Source organism: Paroedura picta, chromosome 16 (assembly GCF_049243985.1).
Source record: "Paroedura picta isolate Pp20150507F chromosome 16, Ppicta_v3.0, whole genome shotgun sequence".
In the NCBI taxonomy this organism is placed as follows: domain Eukaryota; kingdom Metazoa; phylum Chordata; class Lepidosauria; order Squamata; family Gekkonidae; genus Paroedura; species Paroedura picta.
The window spans coordinates 24,304,114-24,324,548 of record NC_135384.1 but is presented as its reverse complement, the minus strand read 5'-3'; the positions used below and the strand labels follow the sequence as shown (position 1 = coordinate 24,324,548).

Here is a 20,435-nt window from a genome sequence, read left to right as displayed (position 1 = left end):
AAACAAATTTAAGTGCAGGTGCTTCAGAGGGGAAACGATGCCAAGGTACCATTCAAAAGGAAGCATTTACAAATGGCCTGTGAGTCGCCGTGGGTAACCGAGGAGCTGCCATTCTTATGTTTATTTATTTATATTTATATCCCGCCACTCCCAGTAACTAGGCTCACGTTGGGGAACAAGATAAAAACCCACAACAATAAAAACCCATTAAAATCCCAAATAAAACATACAGAAACATCACATGGCAGAAAAACCGCTTGCTCCCCATACAGTACATCTGTTCTAGGGCAGGGGTAGTCAACCTGTGGTCCTCCAGATGGCCATGGACTACAATTCCCATGAGCCCCTGCCAGCATTTGCTGGCAGGGGCTCATGGGAATTGTAGTCCATGGACATCTGGAGGACCACAGGTTGACTACCTCTGTTCTAGGGAGGGGGGGGCACCAGATCTTCCTGGACTGGCCTCAACCATAAACCATTGTGGGTGGGAAACCGAGGCAAAGAGAAACAAGCTTTCCTCAGGCTCCAAAATGAGCCAGTGGCTGTGACGGGACCTGAACTCGAGCTTTCCAGGAACGTAGGTCCTACAAGCTACAGAGCTACCAAGAATCTTTGCATCTACCCAACTCACCCCCTGCACAGCTGCAGTTCGGAGCCAAACACCGGGCCAAAGAGGCAATAAAATATTCGGGAGTGGTTGAGCCCCAAAAGCAAGGAGGTTATTTTTTTAATTAGGCATTATTGAAACATGTACAGGCCTCCTTCTCCTCTGGACATTATCTGCTAGATGCCCACAATCTCCCTCCAGCACACTGGCATGGTCAAACCCTTCGTACCTCTTGGTGTTATGGCATCCTGACGTGTTCCTACTTGCTTCTGTGACTCTGGCTTTGCCCCCTGCCCACGAGGTCCTTTCGGGGAGGAGTCTGGTTTGGTCCCAGCAGAACTGCAAGGCAAGAGGAAAGAGACTCAGCATCGGTGCAAGGATTCATGTTGCTTGCTCATGCTTAGAGCGGGCTCTGCTGCCGACTCAGGCACAGAATTCGTCTTTAACTGGGTGGGGGGAACAGCTGTTGCATTGCACCTCAGTTCAATAGGAACGTGCACAATCCCGGCTCGGCTTTGTTGGTGGGCTCGAGTGGGGAGAATTGTGGGTAAAAACAAAGCCCACATGCCCACAACTGTGGGTGTATGAGCTGAATTAACTGGAGATTCTAAGCTCCAGTGATTCCCAGCTGGTGGAAGGAAAACTAACTCATTTTAACCCAGGAGAAGAAGAAGAGCTGGGTTTCTGTACCCTGCTTTTTACTACTCGAAGGAGTCTCAAAGTGGCTTACATTCGCCTTCCCTTCTTCTCCCCATAACAGGCACCCTATGAGGTAGGTGAGGCTGAGAAAGCTCTGAGAGAACTGTGGCTGATCCAAGGTCACCCAGATAGCTGTTTGTGGGGGAGGAACAGGGAATTAAACCCGGTTCTCCAGATCAGAGGCCACCACTCCTAACCACTACACCAAGCTGGCCCACATGTCGGTATTTTTGCATCACGGAGCCAAAGGAGTTAATATTTTACCCATGAGCGGGAAGAGGGAGGAGCTAAGTGCAAAGAAGAGCCAATCAGCAGACTAGGTTTGTGTGCATTTTTACATAAAAGCAGCTGGGGGGGGGGCACTGCTTCACCGCTTCCTTTACCAGCGCATGGACCACGCACTGTTCTGCTTCGTACAGTGACACTGCCAAATTAATTTGAACATTTCAAGGAAGCGTAATAACATTCTCCATGCCTACGCAAATGTACTTTCATTGAGCTGTAGAACTGGATTATGGGGATGCCCCTTTTTATCATGCAGAACACAAATGGCCGTTTCTATTAACATAATATTATTTCAGTTTTTCACTATGGGCGGAGCAACCCTGAGCTTTGCCAATAATGCTGGCAGGGGCTTATGAGATACATACAACACAAAATTCCCTGCACACAGAAAGCTAGCACTTCACAGCATATGACTTGAGAATAACCCTGATGAGCTCATTTTCTGTGTGCAGTTTTTCCCCTTCATATTAGAACAACATTTGATTTTGTGAGTCTCCACCTGCATTCTGAAGTGTTCCAATACGACAATAGATTTAACCAGGTGTTCCTTCTAACCTGTGCATGTGAGCAGGTGCGGACAAAATCTGCACAGCAGTTATGTTCGGCTCTGCTCAGTAAGAGTAGAAATTAGAGGGAACATTGGGCTTAACCCTTCCGTAAGAACTAGGCGTAACTCTGGAGAGCTGGAAAAGCGGCAGGAAAAAAGAAAGGGAGGGAGATATGAAACCTACCTTACTTTCCTGTAATCATTCAGCTTCTTATTGATAAGTGCTTGGCTTGCAAAGCCAGGGTCCTAGAAAAAATACACACAAAGAGAATACAAAGAAGGTTACCCTCTCTCTCCTCCCAACTGTAAAAAGTTCCTTTCCATCAAAAATCTGGGATCGACTAAATACAGTTAAAAACACGCAGATGCCCTTAAAAATCCATTAAAAACTCCATCAACCCTCTTCTTTTTTAACTCTGTTGCTGACTAGAAACCACTTTATACACGGATAAAGCTGTTAGGTGTCTCATGTTCAATAACTGAGTTTGCTGTAGCCCATTTGAAAAGCCCTAGGGTACCACCCAGGGTTTAACAGAGACATTGGGTTCTTATCTCCTTACACATTAGAAGTCACTCAGTTTTCACATGGACTTAACTTTTATTATCCATATACCAATTTGCTGCTGTCCACTGGCTTCACCCACTGCTTTAATCCAATTCTAGCTATATTTATCACTCAGTTACTTGACTCCAATTCGCCTTTCTTGGCAACTGACCCTGCCACCACACACACCCCTATCTGTAAGAGTCAAAGAAGGCTTGTTTCAATGTACCTGAATAAGTGTGCATGCACATGAAAGCTTACACCCAAAATTAAACTTTGTCGGTCTTAAAGTTGCCACTGGACTCAAAACTTTATTCTGTTTCGATCTCCACCGCAAAGATCTCCCCTCTTTTTTTCATAGAAGAAGGGGAAAACCTTTAAACCCGTCTTTTCCCCTTTGGTGAGGCAGCTGGATGGATGTTTGTGTCTTTGGGGAGGAAGTATGAAAACATGCAACCTCCTGAGAAATGTTTACCATTTGACTCAGCTGGATATATAAACGTGTCCTAAAAGTGTGATTTGCCAACCAGTAGAGGTCGCTGAAAGCTAACCGGAGCTCTCAGGGTCTAGATAACAGAGTCCAAGTTGAAAAGCTCCTTCATCCTTCTAGGACAGTTTTATTCCGTTCCATCGCCCTCAACAACAAGGGACAGATAACAGCCTCAACCTGGGGGGGACGGAGGGGAAGAGTGAAGATACATTTTTCTTGTCCCTCAATACCAAGATCAGGAGTCGATGTGAACCAACATTTGACTGATCAGAAAATCAGGAACACAAATCAGGAACAGGTAGGAATAGTTAGATCTCGGCCTGTAAATTAAGGGCTCAGGGCTGCCATTCAGAGTTGAAGGCTTGCCAAATTTCACGTGCTCAACAATACTCGTAGCAAAGTTCCAAACTTGATGTGCAAACTCTGGCTGCATGCATGTGCCGACTATTTTCCATGTGCCTTCCATTACCACCGCAAATCCTTGACTCAGTCCCCAAGAGTGGCCAATTTCCCCACAAGATATCTAAGCATTTTTAAAAACTCAGTAATTGGCATATTACTACAACAGGAGGCTGCATGAATTTGTCAATTGTCGATTTTTTAAAAAGCGTTAAAAAGCCATCTGATTGGGGGGTTGGCATCCATCGGGGCCTGGGAGAAGGAAAATGGCAACCAGCTTCACACCGTGTGCAAACTGTGACCTTTCCCAAAAGACTGAGTCCAACCAGGGCTGCGTTCCCACACTGTCAGTTATTGCATTATTCTTGTGCTTGAGGAGATGTCATGGCTCAATGGCAGAGCCTCTGCTTGGCACCTGGAAAGTCCCAGGTTCTATCCCCAGCATCTCCAGTTAAAGGATCTGGCAGTCAGTGATGAGAAGAGACCTCTGCCTGAAACCATGGAGAGCCACTGCCAGTCTGAACAGACAAGACTGACTCTGATTCAGTACATGGCAGCAATAATTTGCAACTGCCTTGCCCAGTAGACCCCAGGAGAATCTGCTTGGAAACAACTGTTCTGGTACAAGGACACCAGTATGTCTAACAACACATGGGGTGCAGCCCAGGTTTAGGAAAGAGAGGAGCAAAGGTGGGGAAAACCTGGATAGTATATGACTTAAAAAAAAACCTCGAATGCCACACAAGAGCAGAAACGCTGTGTAGAAGCAACATCTTTCAACCCTAAAGGCAACAGTTGTGTTTTGTCCACAAGAATCGGTAGAACTATCATCTTAAGGTTCTCCTCAACGTCCAGAGTGGCAGAATGCTGGGAGAAGAAGCAGCAGGCAGATGTGGGCCCACTGCACCCATAGTCAGAAGATTCTCTGAAGTTTCTGCTGCCAAAGAGGCAAGTAGCTTTTTAAAGACAACCGCTTGCCTCTTCCGCAGAAGCGGCTACAAAGAAACCTCTGGCTGTGCAACAGTTCCCTTTCCTGAAGGTAACATTATTGCTCCTCTGTCTTACACCCTAGCGCAGGGGTAGTCAAACTGCGGCCCTCCAGATGTCCATGGACCACAATTCCCAGGAGCCCCCTGCCAGCGAACGCTGGCAGGGGGCTCCTGGGAATTGTAGTCCATGGACATCTGGAGGGCCGCAGTTTGACTACCCCTGCCCTAGCTTGCCACAGGACATTTTATTTTGTTCCTGCTTCTCTAAAATTAGATTGTGGCATGATACGGCTTCGAGGCTGGCTTCCTCCCCGGGAGCGAGACATGAAAAACTGGACGGAAGCGAAGCCGTCATCGTGGACCGACGAGCCAGAGACCCGGGAGGCAGGCCAGGCAAGGAGCCGCTGACGGTCCTCACCTCGCCCTCGGCTTTGCTGCTCTCCCTAATGGCTTTAATCCAGGCCAGCATGTCATCCCGGTCTTCGGCCTGAAAGAGACATTCACAGAAGTCAGCGGTCGTCAGCCGGAAGACGTGCTTCCTCTTGGTGTCGCTGTAGGAGATGTCCACCAGGCACGCTCGGAGGCTGATCGGCAGGTGCTCCTCCTCACCTGGGGGCAGGGCACTAGCCACAGCCTCCCGTCGGTCTTTGCACAGGTAGAGGGAGTGCGAGCGCAGGACAGCGAAGGACCGCTTCCACTGCCGGATGCCACCGCCAACTTTCTGTAGGGGGAGGTTGGGGAGGAAGGGAGAGACAGAGGGAAAGCATTGAGCGTGAAGGATAATGAGGGAGACAAGAGACACGCAGAAGGCAGGGGAAGGGGAGGAGCGGAAGGGCAAAGTAGGGCTCACCTCTCTGGAGGTGCTGTGTGCGAATTCTGACTAGCAATCCATCAGCTCCAAAAAAGGCATGGAGAGACTTACGGTTGGGTCTCGTGAAGAAGAGTAGGTGTTCATACCCCGCTGTTGTCTGCCCTACGGAGCCTAAAAGTGGCTTGCAATCACCGTCTCTCCCCTTCCCCACCACAGGTACCTTGGGATGCAGGTGGAGCTGAGAGAGTTCTGACGGAACTGTGACTGGCTTCAAAGTCGCCCACCAGGCGCCATGTGGAGGAGTGGTAGATTCAAACCCAGTTCTTCAGACCAGTGTCTGCCACTCTTACCCACGACGTCACACTGGTGGACCGGAGAGAGCAATAATGGTAACAGAGCTTCCTCAGATTCCTTCCTAGTCCTGGAAAACTTTATTCCTGGGGCCTACTTGGCTAAATGGCCACGTGGATGTGGGGGCTGCAATGACGAAAGGGCAAACAGATGACTAAAATCTCCCTTTCTGTCATTTCCACCAGCACGGCTCCACTGACCGAAGACAGAGAAGGTGGCAAATTCTTCCTCTCCCCTGCAGCCTCCTGACCCTTTTGGCTATTAGAGGATGCAAGTTCCACCGTTGCATGAACACAGTTCCACCCGGTCGGAAAACAATTGCTGTGGACAGGGGGGATTCATAATCCTTGTATCCATAGATTCAAGTGGATAGCCGCGTTGGTCTGGCTTGTATCCACAGGCTGCCTTCAAACATAATGAACACTCCGGAGTGTGTCCGTGACAAGCATAAACTTGGTATAAATAGTCAAGCTCTCACTTTCCCTCCTCCTTTCACAGTTGGGAGAGCAATGAAAGACATCCCAATTTAGGAGAGCGTTGGCTCTAGCTTCAATGGGGAGTGATTTTTAAAGATCTTTAGTATACCGCCATTTTGGACTTGTATTTATATCCGTTTACAGTGCTTTAATGGGGTATTTTTTAAAAAACTGATACTACTGTTTTCCTTTTTTGTGAACCCCCGCAAGCCAGTTCTTGGGAGGGGCAGTATAGAAATACAATGATAAATAAATAAATCGATTTGCTGAAAGGAAGCAGGTCAACACGCCAGGAATTTTTTCCTTCCGAGTCACTGGGCTGCTAAAACACAGTTTTATCCTGCTTCAAAAGCAGGACGACTAATACCTATGATACATGTCACCCTTTTCTCCACGTTTATATGATACGACTTTTTTTTCCTTCAGCAAATGCAGCTTTGGAATCTACAGATTGGGAATTGAAGTCCATGGACATCTGGAGGGCCGCAGTTTGACTACCCCTGGGCTGGACAGATACTTCTCATGGATGCTTTTGGGGATTGGACTAGATGGCCTGTAGGACCCCTTCCAACAGAAGCAGAAAATCATAGAGTTGGAAGGGGTCCTACAGGCCATCTAGTCCAATCCCCAAAAGCATCCATGAGAAGTATCTGTCCAGCCCAGGGGTAGTCAAACTACCATTCGCTGGCAGGGGCTCCTGGGAATTGTAGTCCATGGACATCTGGAGGGCCGCAGTTTGACTACTCCTGGTCCAGCCACTGCTTAGAGAGGGGGAGGGGGAGCTCCCCATCTCCTTAGCCAGCTCATGCCACTGCTGAACTACTCCGTGAACAATTTTTTCCTGATTAGCCAGCACCATTGTACACACAGTTTAAACCCATCACTGTGGGTCCCATCTTTTGCTACCAATAGGAATAGACTTCATCAATCAGGGGAGCCAATGAGGAGAGAGGGAAATTTTAACCCTTTTCTGTACAAGAGCTTTCAGGAGTCCAAGCTCCTCTTTGACACTTAACAATTTTAGATATGTACCTGTATTGGATTTTTTAAAAATTGTGGACCTGTGGAAAAAAACATAAAATCACAGAACCTGGGGGGAAGGGGGGGGGAAGAATGATACACAAAGCACATCTGAGTATGCACTTATTTTTTTAACCTGGCTGCTGAATGAGGTTTTTTTAATTTTGCTTTTTAAAAAAGAAATATGCAATATAGTGCATTCCGTATTACAGCGATGCACCAGAATAAATAATTAAACAAAGCAAGTTAAAATTACATCCGTATCCTTGAAGATACATCACCATGATAGAAGATTCGTATTTAAAAGAGGGGTCTGATATCAAGCAGAAGACACTGTTTAGATCCCTCCTTTCTTGCCTCTACTACTTTGTTTTGTTTTTATTTAATTTTAAAAAATGGGGGGGGGGGGAGAACAAGGAAAAAAACCCCTCAAAATTCAGAAACAAAATAAGGTTGTTGTTTTTTTTAAGATCTACATAAAGACAAAAGGACAACAACAGTGGTGGCAGATCAAGACACAAGTTTCCAAATATCTAAAAATAAGTCCTTGCACAATTAAGGTCTGTGTGTCAGGCTTTCAAAGAAGGTCCTCGATCCCCTGATTTAACAGAGGAGGGCAGCCTCAATCTGTGTTCTGAACGCCCTCTGTAACATTTAAAGTCTTATTCTGCAGGGTTTTTCAGCTTCGGCCAACCATCAAGTGGGGGAAGGAAATGTCTGGAGGACAACTCCCCAGAGGTTGGAAGTTTCTGAGACTTCACCAAATACCGTCTTCAAATATTTTGTTATATCTGAGTGCTAGAAGCCTCCTTTACAACAACAAATATATAACCAGAAAAACCAAAGCTACGAATCACAGAACACTTCCTTGGTCATCCGACATCAAGTTTCACCTTCATGCTGTGAGGCTGTGGAAGAACAGAAGGTGTGCAGCCTACCTCACAGGGTTGCTGGGTGGGGGGAAGGCAACGAGGACCGTAGAACTATTTGCCAACTGAAACCCCCATGTAAAATTAATTGGAAACAACAGCCAGAGCTGACTCCTCCAAAGGACAGAACGGATTCTGAATGTCATTCTCAGGAATCTTTCGTTCTGAAATGCCTGCGCAAGCAGTGACTTCGGAAGAGGCAGATGCCTATTTTACACAAATGCTCAGAAAGATCGCTGGACCATCTCGCCTAGCATTCCATTCCCAGCAGCCCACGAGAAGGGCAGGAAGCCAGGAACTCTTCCCACTGGTGGTTATTCCCCAGCAATTGCATTGAAAGATATGCTGCCTCTGAACCTGGATGCTCCAACCAACCATCACAGCAAATAGCTTTTGATCACGTCCTTTCTCAGTTTTCATTTCATTTTTCTAAACTAAAAATTGCCAACCCCTAGATCAATAGATGGTTCCTGTTCTACACTTTTTGCTGTGTCATCTATTAGCAGAGGGGCTCAGCCAACAACTGCATGCTGGCAGGGGTTCATGGGAATTGTAGTCCATGAACATCTGGAGAGCCACAATATTGCCCCCTCCCCCCAGATTACAGCAAGGGTCCCCAAATGACAGCAAGGGTCCCCATGGGCATCACAACATCTGTTGACACCTTTTCTGCCACCTATCAAGTGTTTTTAGGAAGGGGCAGGACCAAGTAGGCCTTTCATCAAAAAAGGCTTCTGACTATTGGAGGTTCGATTGGCTGTGCAATTTTTAAACCATTAATTTGGCAGCAGCTGACTGCACTGAATAACAATCTACACTGCGTTACTAAAGTTACACTGTGGCTGGCTCCGCCTCCTGTGGTGGCCATTTTGATTCAAATATAATTGCAAGCTCATAAAGGTTAGGAACCCCTGGGTCAGAGGGCTGAACTAGGACTAAGGGACCCCAGGTTCAAATCCCCATCTGCCATGAGATTAACTGGGTGGCCGTTCTCTCTCAGCCTAACCTACCTCTCAGGGTTGCTGTGAAGATAAAATGGGGAACAGGGAATTGTGCCTGTTGTTGTGAGTTCCCTGAGAGAAAAGGGAGACGAAAATGCCCTGCAGAGACAGAGAGACGAATAGCCCTCTCGGTCCATCCCCCCTGACTCGACATCCCCTTTTTCTGGAGAGTCACAGCCAACAGATCCTGGCGCTGTAAAGGTCAAGTGAGTGAAGCTCAGCTCAACAGTCGGACCCATTTAATTCAATGGGGCTTGCTCCCGGGAGAAGCACACCTACCTTGCCTTTCTTGGTGAGGATCTGTTTGTAATGCAGCCACCCCTCCCTCCTCACGTCGCTGAAAGTGACGTCGGACAAGTCGGAAGTCGAATGCCGCTTTGAACGTGTGTCTTCAGAGGTGCCGAGGCTATCCAGAGACTGCAAAGAGAAGGCGAGAGAGAGATCACAGAACTGGAAGGGAGCATGCAGGCCACCTAGTCCCACCCCTTGCTCAATGCAGGATCAGCCTAAAGCATCCAGGATACCTATCTGCCCAGCTGCTGCTTGAAGACTGCCAGGGAGGGGAATTTCCCACCTCCTTAGGCAGCCAATTCCACTGCTGAACTACTCTGATTGTGAAGTTTTCCCCCTGGTATTTAGCCGTTATCGTTTTACACGTAGTTTTAACGTAATGGTAGATCCTAACCTCTGCTGTCATCAGGAACTGCTCCCTGCCCTCCAAGTGACAACCTCTCAAATACTTAAAGAGAGCCATCATGTCCCCTCTCGACATCCTCTTCTCCAGGCTGAACATTCCCAAGTCCCCCAGCCTATAGGATCCATGACCTGGATCATCCTCGTTGCTCTCCTCTGCCCCCTCTCAATTTTGTCCACATCCTGTTTGAAGGGAAATTAAAGGAAGAACAGGGGATATCCCTGGCTTGAGGGTTGGGATGGCCACTTCAGGGCCTGGGAAGAAGAGCCAGGAGGTGGAGGAAGAATGCTGCTTGTATATAGGAAGACAACGGCTGCTCAGAATGGATTAGGACATTGATCTTCAGTGGGCAGAGAGAGAGCAGCAGCAGCAGCAGCAGGGGGTGGGCATTGGCCCCTGTGATGGGTCTAGACCAGGCTTTCTCAATGAGGATGTCATGAAATCCTGGGGTTCCTTGAGGGCCTTGGAAGGGTTTCCTGAATAAAAAGGTAAAGGTATCCCCTGTGTAAGCACCGGGTCATGTTTGACCCCTGGGGTGACGCCCTCTAGCGTTTTCATGGCAGACTCAATACGGGGTGGTTTGCCAGTGCCTTCCCCAGTCATTACCGTTTACCCCCCAGCAAGCTGGGTACTCATTTTACCAACCTCGGAAGGATGGAAGGCTGAGTCAACCTTGAGCCGGCTGCTGGGATTGAACTCCCAGCCTCATGGGCAAAGCTTTCAGACGGCTGCCTTACCACTCTGCGCCACAAGAGGCTCTGGTTTCCTGAATAGGTGGGAGTTAATACATTTTTTTACATTTGTTAAACATTTATCGGGTGGTATGACCATATATGGGCATATCAACCCCCCCCCCGCCCAATGGCCAATGACGGAGCTGGTGTGGATGGGAAGGGGAGGGACCCTGAGTGGCGTCTACACAGCTCTGCTTCCCAACCCTATTCTGCATGATTGTGCCCCTTCTAGGGTTTCTTGAAGCCTGAAGAATATTTCAGGGCTTTCTCAACAGTAAAGAAGTTGAGGAAGGGTGGAGTAGACAATGAGCTAGATTAAAAGAACCCCAAATTTAGTGATACTCATGGCATGGGGCTCTTCCACCTGTCCCCTTCTGCCGCACCAAAAGCAAGGTTCCCCTTCCAGACTTCCTAAACCACAGAGGAGAAGCTGGAATGGCAGCCTTCATTTGAAACACGTTTCGTTTAAGTTCCCAGACGGCGTACGGGATGAGGACTACGGCAGGCAGCCTCTACTGACCGGCATTTATAAGAAAACAAGGGCCAGCAAACACCTACCCCATCCGTGAAGAAGCTTCGCAGCATGCGGAGACTCGGCACACGGCTGGGCAACCTCCTGAGGAGAGAAGATCCAAAGAGCTGGGCATGAGCAACGCAAACATCAGAAAGCGACAAGTCAGATGCGAGAGGCGTGGGGTGGAAGCGAAGGCTCCCTTACCTCAGATGCTTCCCTTCATCCCGAAATGTATTCAGACCATCATCACATGACTTGGAGCGCTCTGTGGTTATGGCTAAGAGGTAGGAAGACCGGCGACTGGCTTTGATGTTGCCTGCGACAGAAGGAATGTTGCCAGAGGTGAGTGGCGGAAGTTGGAGGCAGCGGAAAGGTGGGAGCTCTTCCACCAGCAGACGAAGGCAAGGCAGTTCCGCTCGCTTACCTGCCCAGATTCTAATCCTGCACTATCCTCACTAAAGGTAAAGGTAAAGGTATCCCCTGTGCAAGCACCGAGTCATGTCTGACCCTTGGGGTGACGCCCTCCAGCTTTTTCATGGCAGACTCAATACGGGGTGGTTTATGGGGAAACCTTCTCAAGATAATCACTGGGCAAGATTACTAGGGTGTGAAGGAATACTTTCCAATTCTAAATGCGATCATGAGTCTGAACTCTCTGACTGAAAGACCTTGAGGAAGTCCCCCCCCCTCCCCTGTCAAGCTACAACTCTGGTTCCCTCGTCTCTCCTTCCTCTTCCCTCTAGGGGGGGGGGAGATTGGGGGGGGGGGGTTCCGCCATCATGTTGGATTTGTATGGTTTATTGTATCTTATTATTTTTGTGTCCATTTTAATGGGGCTTTTAACCAGACATCTGTAGCCCACCATGAGCCTGCTTGCCAGTAGTGGGTGACAAATTAAATCATAGTAGTAGTAGTAATAATAATAATAATAATAATAAAGAACCACATATGACCCCAGAGAGCCTCTTGTGGCGCAGAGTGGTAAGGCAGCCGTCTGAAAGCTTTGCCCATAAGGCTGGGAGTTCTATCCCAGCAGCCGGCTCAAGGTTGACTCAGCCTTCCATCCTTCCGAGGTCGGTAAAATGAGTACCCAGCTTGCTGGGGGGTAAACGGTCATGACTGGGGAAGGCACTGGCAAACCACCCCGTATTGAGTCTGCCAAGAAAACGCTGGAGGGCGTCACCCCAAGGGTCAGACATGACTCGGTGCTTGCACAGGGGATACCTTTACCTTTACCTTTATGACCCCAGAAGTTAGACCGCTGGTTACACCATGTCTGCAGAAAACAACTTTTCATTTCTGCTTGCAAAGGCCTGCCAATATCTGGGTGGTTTGAGTGATCAAAGGTTCTGCCACACCCTATGTTTAAATCTTTGCTTATTTTAGACAAAGGTATTGTGCTTTTTCCTTATGCAGGTTTAACTCCGGAGAAGAGGTAGTCAAGGGCAGTGTGGTGATTAAGAGTGGCAGCCTCTAATCCGGAGAGCCAGCTTTGATTTCCCGTGCCTCCACTTGCAGCCAACTGGGTGAACTTGGGCTTGTCTCTGTTCTCTCAGAGCTCCTCAGCCTCACCTCCCTCACGCGGTGTCTGTTGTGGGGAGAATAAGGCAAAGGCAATTGTAAGCCAATCTGAAACTCCTCCAGTTAGTAAAAAACTGGGTATAAAAAACCCAACTCATCGTCTTCTTCAGGGGGAGAAGAGAGAAAATGTAACCCTTTCATCCCTTGCTCTTTTCCTGCTTGAAATCCCTTCCCCAATGCGGAAAACAAACACACACACACAGAAGGGATATAAGTAGCACAAGGGTAACTTTTAGCAGTGGAGAATGAGAGGATTAAAGTCCCACTCCTATGCCAGTCTCCTTCTGAATGAAGCGATTCAACCTGGCAGCTAAATTTGCAAAAAAAACAAACCCATTGTTGTGTATTTTAAGCACGGACAAAATCATCGTGCCCAGTTGAGCTCTGAGAGACACTGAACAAGATCCTGGGATCCTGGATGCTGGGGGTCCTCTTCCTTCCCCTTAACCGAGCCCACCTTCTCTCACATGGGGGAAGATGCCTGAGAAGAGGTGGGGCCAAACCACCCAGGTTCTAATTCTCTGCAGACGTTTTTGCACACATTAGTATATTAAATCGAATACCTAACATAGTAATGTCAAGACACACATTCTTCTTTAAATTAAACACATATGTCATCAGCTACTCCTTAGTCGGGGTCTTCCCCAAGCCTCTGGCAGCTGTGAGATATGCCTTGTTCCACACAAGATTAAAATTGGAAATTCCCTTCTGCCACAATCCAAGGTACACTTTCTTGGGAAATGTCTCAATGAATTCAGAGAGATTTACTTCCGATCTAAGCTGAGGAGTCGGCTGTTCACTCTTTCACTGGAAAAGGCGGTTCTTGCTTTAAGTATGAGAAGACTAAGAATTAGCCTGTCCCCAAAGAAAAAGACAATTTCATGTGCTGATGCAAGAGTCTCTCTTCGTGCAAAGAAGAAAGGCTAAGCCGGAACAGGGAATCACGCAGAGACAAGACATAACAGGCAGCTTCTTCCATGGATGGGTGATTTGGGCTCACAAGAGACTTTGTTCAATTTTTCAGAGAACATAAGCAATTCTCTTGCTGTATTCCATCTAGGTACAATTTCAGACTCTTCCGGCCTCCTGCCCCTTGTGGGTCAGCTTAGGTATGGTTCAATTGCAGTGGAATTTGTCATAAACTTATCACGCAATACTAAACAGAATTATACCCCTCTAAGACCTAATTCAAATTTGCTTGTGCATTCAGATTTCTTTCTACTTTGATTCATGAATCTTCAAGTTAAAAAGAAGAAAAAAAACACCTATGCGTGGAAAGAACGGAATTTAACAAGTTGACACTTAAAATTCATCACTAAAATGGGGGCTCTCTTTTCCAAAAACGAAGGAAAACGCCAGATTTATCTGAAACGGACAAGGCTGGTGTCCATCTTTTTCGCCAAAAGTTCAATCTGGGTCAATTTCAGTGCTCCCTAAAAATTAAGACTCCATCCAGAGGAGAAGGGGCCCTGCCGGAACACCTTTTCGATCGCCGTCTCCAGCCCAAACCACCTGGAATGCAAAGTCAGGAGAGGAAAGACGCAAACTTACTGCAATCTTGGGAATAATGGCGATTGACTGCGAAGGTAAAAGTGGGTGAGGAGGGGCTGGCCGAGAGCACGGGGGCAGAATTCATGGCGCTGGAGACAACAGAGGAGGCGGGGATGTGTTTCGCCGTCAGGTCAATGCTGGGGCTCGTTGGCTCATCTGGAATAGGGAGAGTGCACGGTGAGACGATGGAGGGGTGGGGTGGGGTGGGGGACAAACAGCTGACAGAGCTACCCCGAGAGGCGACAACTCTCCACCCTGAAACATTATCCCCAAAGCATCTCTGGCTATGAGATGCAAGTGAATAATTACAGGAATAATTTCCTCTGGGGGGGGGGGAGATGTTAGTTTGGCATTACAGCCCACTGAGGTACGCCCCTCCCCAAACTCCGCCCTCACCAGGCCCTGCCCCCCAAATCACCAGTCCAGAGTTGGCAACCCAACTATCTGTAGTTCCACTGCCTGTCGTCTCTCTTCCTCTTGGAATGACAAAGTGGAAAAGGAAATGAGCCAAACCCTAGAAATCTGCCAGGAATGGACAACTTTCTAGACACAATCTGTACCTGGCATTTTTTTTTCTTTTTAATTTTTAAAAAATTAAATATCAACAATACATCATCAGAACGACTGTCCAGGGCAAACAATGTAGCTAGTTCACAAATTTTAAAAAACAAACAATGAAGGGAGAGTATGTACACAGTTGTAGTTTTCCTTTCTTCACCATTCGTTTCTAATAAAGTTTGGTTGTTTTTTAATATCACTTCCACCTTCTACTCAGCGCCTTGAGATATGAATCGGTGAGAAAAAGGGGCAAGTTTTTGACTGTTTGTGCTGTGACAGCCGGCTGAGAAATTTGAACAAGTGACACAACTTTTATCATAAAACTAAATTAATGAAAACAACAGTCTAGATCAGGCTTTCTCAACCAGGGTTTTGTGACAGCCCTCAAAGGGTTTCCTGAATTGGTGGGAGTTAATAAATATATGGTCATATTGACCTGATCCGCTCTCCCAAAATGGCCAATGGTGGCCCTGGAGAAGGGGAGGTGCCCCGGATGGGCGTGTCCACAGCTCTGCTTCCCAACCACATTCTGCACAATTGTGCCACTTCTGGGGTTTCGTGAAGCCTGAAGATTGTTTCAGGGGTTTCTCAACAGTAAAAAAAAGTTGAGAAAGTCTGTTCTAGATATTGTGCAAAACATTTTAAATTTTTTGGGCATAAAATCACAGCTGACTTATGGTGATCCAGTGGGGTTTCCAAGCCAAGAGAGGTGCAGACAGCTGACCCTATTTGGCTTCTGAGATCTGCTGAGACCAGGCTAACCTGGGCTTTACAGGTCAGGGCACAGCCACAGAAAACAGCAACTGTTGCAAGGTTCAACTTGGAGGTTTGCGCACCAAAAGGCATTCCCACAGAAAGACCGAGTTATCTAAGCTACAAAGTGAAACCATCCTTCAAATGTCTTAAGACCCAGACATGAAGAGCCAGGCAAGGTCGTTTTACTTTCCTTACAACCCTAAACAGTACAATCCACAAAAGATAACAGGAACAGCTTCAGAGAGTGGAAAGAACAAGGGATGGGGGGAAGAGAGGCAGGGATATCCCGCTTGACTGAAGGCATATACCCCAGCTTGAGAAGACATGAGGGGGCAGGCCACGACCAACCACTTCCAAACATCTCTTGCTTGGCAGCCAGACAATCTTAGGATCTCCAGGCTGTATTACACACACCATACAATACACAAATAAATAGAAGCAACTGTCACATTCATTGGAGAATCCTGCGCTATCAGAACTTTTCTTCATTGAGGCATTTATATCCCACTTTTCTCCCCAATGCAGCTTACAATCTTCCTATCCCCTCCTCCCTTTTACAACAACCCCATGAGGTTGGTCTGGACCAGAAAGTGAGAGAGAGAGAGTGACTGATCTGAGAGTTTCCATGGCAGAGCAGGGATTTGAACCTGAGTCAAACACGCTAATCACAGCACCAAATTGCAATTGGCACGCTATGGCTGGAGACTTCCAGAGGGCCAGAGATAATCTGACAGGCTCCATTGAGAGCAGCCAAGGCCCAGACTGGTGGAATTCCTCATTCGCCCCCACCCTGGTTCTCTCCCAGACCTGTTCCACAGGTGAGCAGGAAGACTGGTTTCAGGATTGCGGAGGTGAGCACTCAGTCACGGCGGATGAGACTCTTCCCCAGAGCCCTATCACCGGCTCTCAGAGAGCTCTCACTATTACACTCTTACAACTGATCCCCAGATGGCTAAAATCAAAAATGGCTGCTTTGGAGGGTGGACCCCTGCTGAGGTCCTTCCCCCTCCCCAAACTCTACCCTCTCCATGGTTTGACTCCTTAATCTCCAGGTATTTCCTAACCCAGAGTTGGCAACCCTAACCCCCCACCCCCCAAAAAATAAACTGAAGTTATTGCTAACAGATACCTTCAGAGGCTCTGCAGCTTTTTAATAGTAACCATATTAACCATTCAGCACAAGAGACCAATAAAGAACCAGTCTAAGAAAGCCTGTTTTCACAAACAACACTATGCACTTTTGAGTCCAGTGGTGTTATTTAATTCAGGGTATAAGCTTTTGTGTGCATGCACACCTCTTCACACCAAAGCCCATGCCCAGAATTAAATGATGTTGGTCTCTCTCTCTCTCTCTCTCTCTCTCTCTCTCTCTCTCTCTCTCTCTCTCTCTCTCTCTCTCTCTCTCTCTCTCTCTCTCTCTCTCTCTCTCTCTCTCTCTCTCTCTCTCTATATATATATATATATATATATATATATATATATATATATATATATATATATATATATATATATACATACACACACACACACAGTATTTGCTGGCGTATAAGACTACTTTTCCCCTCTGAAAAACATGCCCCCAAGTGGGGGGGTCGTCCTATACGCCGGGTGCACTTCAGTTGGGATAGACATAGCTGCCCATAGTGGCCCATAGTACTGTAATGTAATGTGACAAACTCTATATTTTGAGTGGAAATGTTGAGGGGTCGTCTTATACGCTCAGTCGTCTTATACACCGGCAAATACGGTATATAACATTTTTATTAAGGAATTCATTAATTAACATTACTGAAAAAGAGTACATCACTCCCATACCCCCAAAACATTCAATCGGATAATAAAACTAAGGACTACCGACCCCCTTCTAAGTCCTCCCAGTCGTATAAAACAAAAGATACGGTTACAAGTTTCTCATCCAAAACCTAAACTAATGTTGTTAGTCTTGAAAGTGCCCCTCGACTCAAATTGTGTCCTATGGCATCAGACCAATATGGTACTCACCTAAATCAGTAATAAACATACACAGGAGCAAAGTATGAAATAGTTTCAACATTAATCTGCTCCTGGATTGCACTACCCCCAGCTGTTCGTCTCTATCACTTCCTTTTGTTTAAAGCAGTGGTTCTCAACCTGGGGGTTGGGAATCCTTTGGGGGGTCTGATGACCCTTTCACAAGGGTCGCGGCAGGGCAAGCAGCTTGGGGGGGGGGGGGGGAAGACTGCCACTGTCGTTGCTCCTCCTGCAGGTGCCTGCACTTGGCCGCCAGCCACTCCAGCAGTGCCTCCAACACAGCACAATCTCCCGCCAGGGGCTCAGGTGGTGGCATGGCGCAGCGGGACCAGAGGCAGAACTGAACTGAGAAACCCCGGGAATAAAACAATTTCTATACAATCCTGAACAATGGATCTTCACACCATTGGTCAGTTTGGGTTTAATTCCTGTGAAAGAACCCTTGCATCGTTTTATGGTTGGGGGTCACCACATGAGGAACTGTATTAAAGGGTCGCGGCATTAGGAAGGTTGAGGACCACTGCTGTAAAGCATCTCTAAGTCGCACCAAAATATTGGCTTGCCACTGCTTTCATCCCCTGGCTCCTCCAGCATCCATTCAACTTGCCAAGTTGCCTGCAGCAGCAACCTACCACCAGTGCTAACTGGGGCTCTGCCCTCGCTCAGCTGAGAGGCAAGAACAAAATGGTGGTGGCAGACAATCGCATGGGGCTGTGACCTTGCTCAGTTAAATACTTCTCCCTCAGCCATCCTGCTAGGCCAATTTGCAGGCACAGTATATGCAGACAGAGTTTGTAAATGTGGAGGTGGTCAGATTGAGTCCACAGGAGTGTAAAATCTGGTGTGATCTGTGGGGAAGATATTTTGTCCTCCTCCTGACTAGGCTAGGTGAAATTATCATCTCAGAAAGAATTATCCAGTTTTCCCTTACAGATGAGGACTGGAAAACTCCCTTAGCAGACGCAAAACAGCTAGCTGGGGTGATTGATTGTGAGATGGTTGGAGCTTGATCTGGTCAAGGTCTTTGAGGCCAAAGAACAGAAAAAGAAGATGCTACGAGGCCGTGACATCACTTCCAGGTGCTTCCACCCACTGAGTACCGTTTATTGTCAAAATACCCACACGAAAAGTCCTGTTGGTTGTAGCACAGAATTAAAAGAGGGGGCAGGGCAGGGTAGGGAGGTGCCCAGTGGCCTGACAAAATTTATTTCTGAAGCCTGACAAAATTTATTCCAGCGTGAGCGTCTGTGAGTCAGAGCTCACTGCAACGGAATGAATGAAAACACCCACGTGTTTCAAACAAGGCCAACATCCCTACACATGGCCGGTGTCTCAGAACTTCTCCTTCCTTCCTATCGCAAATCAAGGTGGAGCCCCACTCTGAAGGTGGATGGCCAGAAGAAGCCTGAATGTTCTTCTGCCATGTCTTGTGTCCACCTCCGCCTCAACACTGTTTCTGTCAAGCTCAACACTGTCACAAAAGGCCGTTTACGACCGCTTTTCTTTGTGCTCAGCAACATTAAGGAGGAAGGTCCAAATGGGTCACCAAGAGGAAACAGACAAATGGGGAGAAGGGGGGAGAAGAGGGGAGAAGAAGAACCTCAACGTTGCCTATGAATCAAAGACAACTACAGTCTTGGAATTGTTTGACTTTCCATCAGGCGGAGTTGTGATTTCCCAGAGGAAACCCAATTCACAGCCACGCAAGAGCCCGGTTCAGACTGGGACTATAGGAAACGGGGAAAGGGTATTTCTGCCTCCCCCCACCCCCACCTCCATGCTCCTTTCCCAGTATGAATCCTTCCAGAGAGGGAGCTGTTTGCCTCACTGGGTTACCCCAAGCATGAAGGGATACACGCAGGTTTCCCAAACTGAGAAATACCAGCTCTATGGCCCTCTGAGAGCCAACTTGGTGTAGTGGTTAAGGGCGGCAGCCTCTGATCTGGAGAACCAGGTTTGCTTCCCCACTCCTCCCCATGTAGCCAGCTGGGTGACCTTGGACCAGTCACAGTCCTTTCAGAGAGCTCAGAGTCCTCACCTACCTCATGGGGGAGAGGAAGGGAAGGTGATTGTAGGCCACTTTGAGACTCCTTTGCATAGTAACAAGAGGGATCCAAAAAGCCACCTCTTCTTTCAGGAAAAACAGAATGAGATGGACGGTCGAAGACTCTCTCCATATGTGCCGTGGTCCCAGCTCAGGTCATGTCTCCATGTACATAGGAAAGGAGTTCCCAGCAGAGAAGCACAGCTTATAGCTTAGTGCGGGTCCTTGTGGTGGACCCAGATATGACCTGAGGATTTTAATTCATTTTTACATTCAGCTAGGCGCTGAGTGCCTGTCTGGCAGAGACGATGGAAACTTCTGGGTTCTGCTTGCCAGCTCAGCAGCTCCTCACCCCACCCCGATGGGAATCACTGATCTTTGGTGGTAAGCATACCCTTGACAAGAGGCTGCAAAAACACTGCTGTCATACAGCCAGCTGGAAGGGAAATGCTGAAGGAGATGAGTCAGGGAAGGAGAACCCAACAAACGTTGTGCCTTTACTGTGTGCCTTCTCTCTCTTGTGTGTGTTTGAGGGGATTTTCCTGAAGAAAAGCCACAACGGCCTCAGTGCTGCTCCTATTAATCCAAACCACACATATACATGTTCACAGCCCAATGCAGAGTCAGAGCCTGAATTGGGGCTAGCAAAGTTTGGTCTCCAACAGCACGTCTAACTGTTAATAAGAGTATAATCAGGAAGAAGGCCACCGGGTTCAGGTGTCTCAGAAGTAAGAAGTTAACTCAGGCATTCATTCATTCATTCATTCATTCATTCATTCATTCATTCATTCATTCATTCATTCATTCATTCATTCATCCATCCACCCACCCACCCACCCATCCAT

General features: G+C 47.5%; 1 protein-coding gene across 4 annotated transcripts in view; it reads right to left on the bottom strand.

Moving 5' to 3' along the window:
* Positions 1-20,435, bottom strand: part of ARHGAP23 (Rho GTPase activating protein 23) — a 180,528-nt gene that overhangs the window by 20,951 nt on the left and 139,142 nt on the right. For 3 of the 4 annotated variants that reach the window (XM_077315773.1, XM_077315771.1, XM_077315769.1), the window contains exons 8-14: positions 14,223-14,378; positions 11,295-11,406; positions 11,135-11,192; positions 9,428-9,565; positions 4,979-5,281; positions 2,323-2,384; positions 837-946 (exon numbers count right to left, since the gene is read on the bottom strand). In XM_077315773.1, coding sequence (XP_077171888.1) covers positions 837-946; positions 2,323-2,384; positions 4,979-5,281; positions 9,428-9,565; positions 11,135-11,192; positions 11,295-11,406; positions 14,223-14,378 — 939 coding nt within the window. The remainder of the gene's footprint in view (positions 1-836; positions 947-2,322; positions 2,385-4,978; positions 5,282-9,427; positions 9,566-11,134; positions 11,193-11,294; positions 11,407-14,222; positions 14,379-20,435) is intronic. The other variant, XM_077315770.1, reaches the window with a different exon arrangement.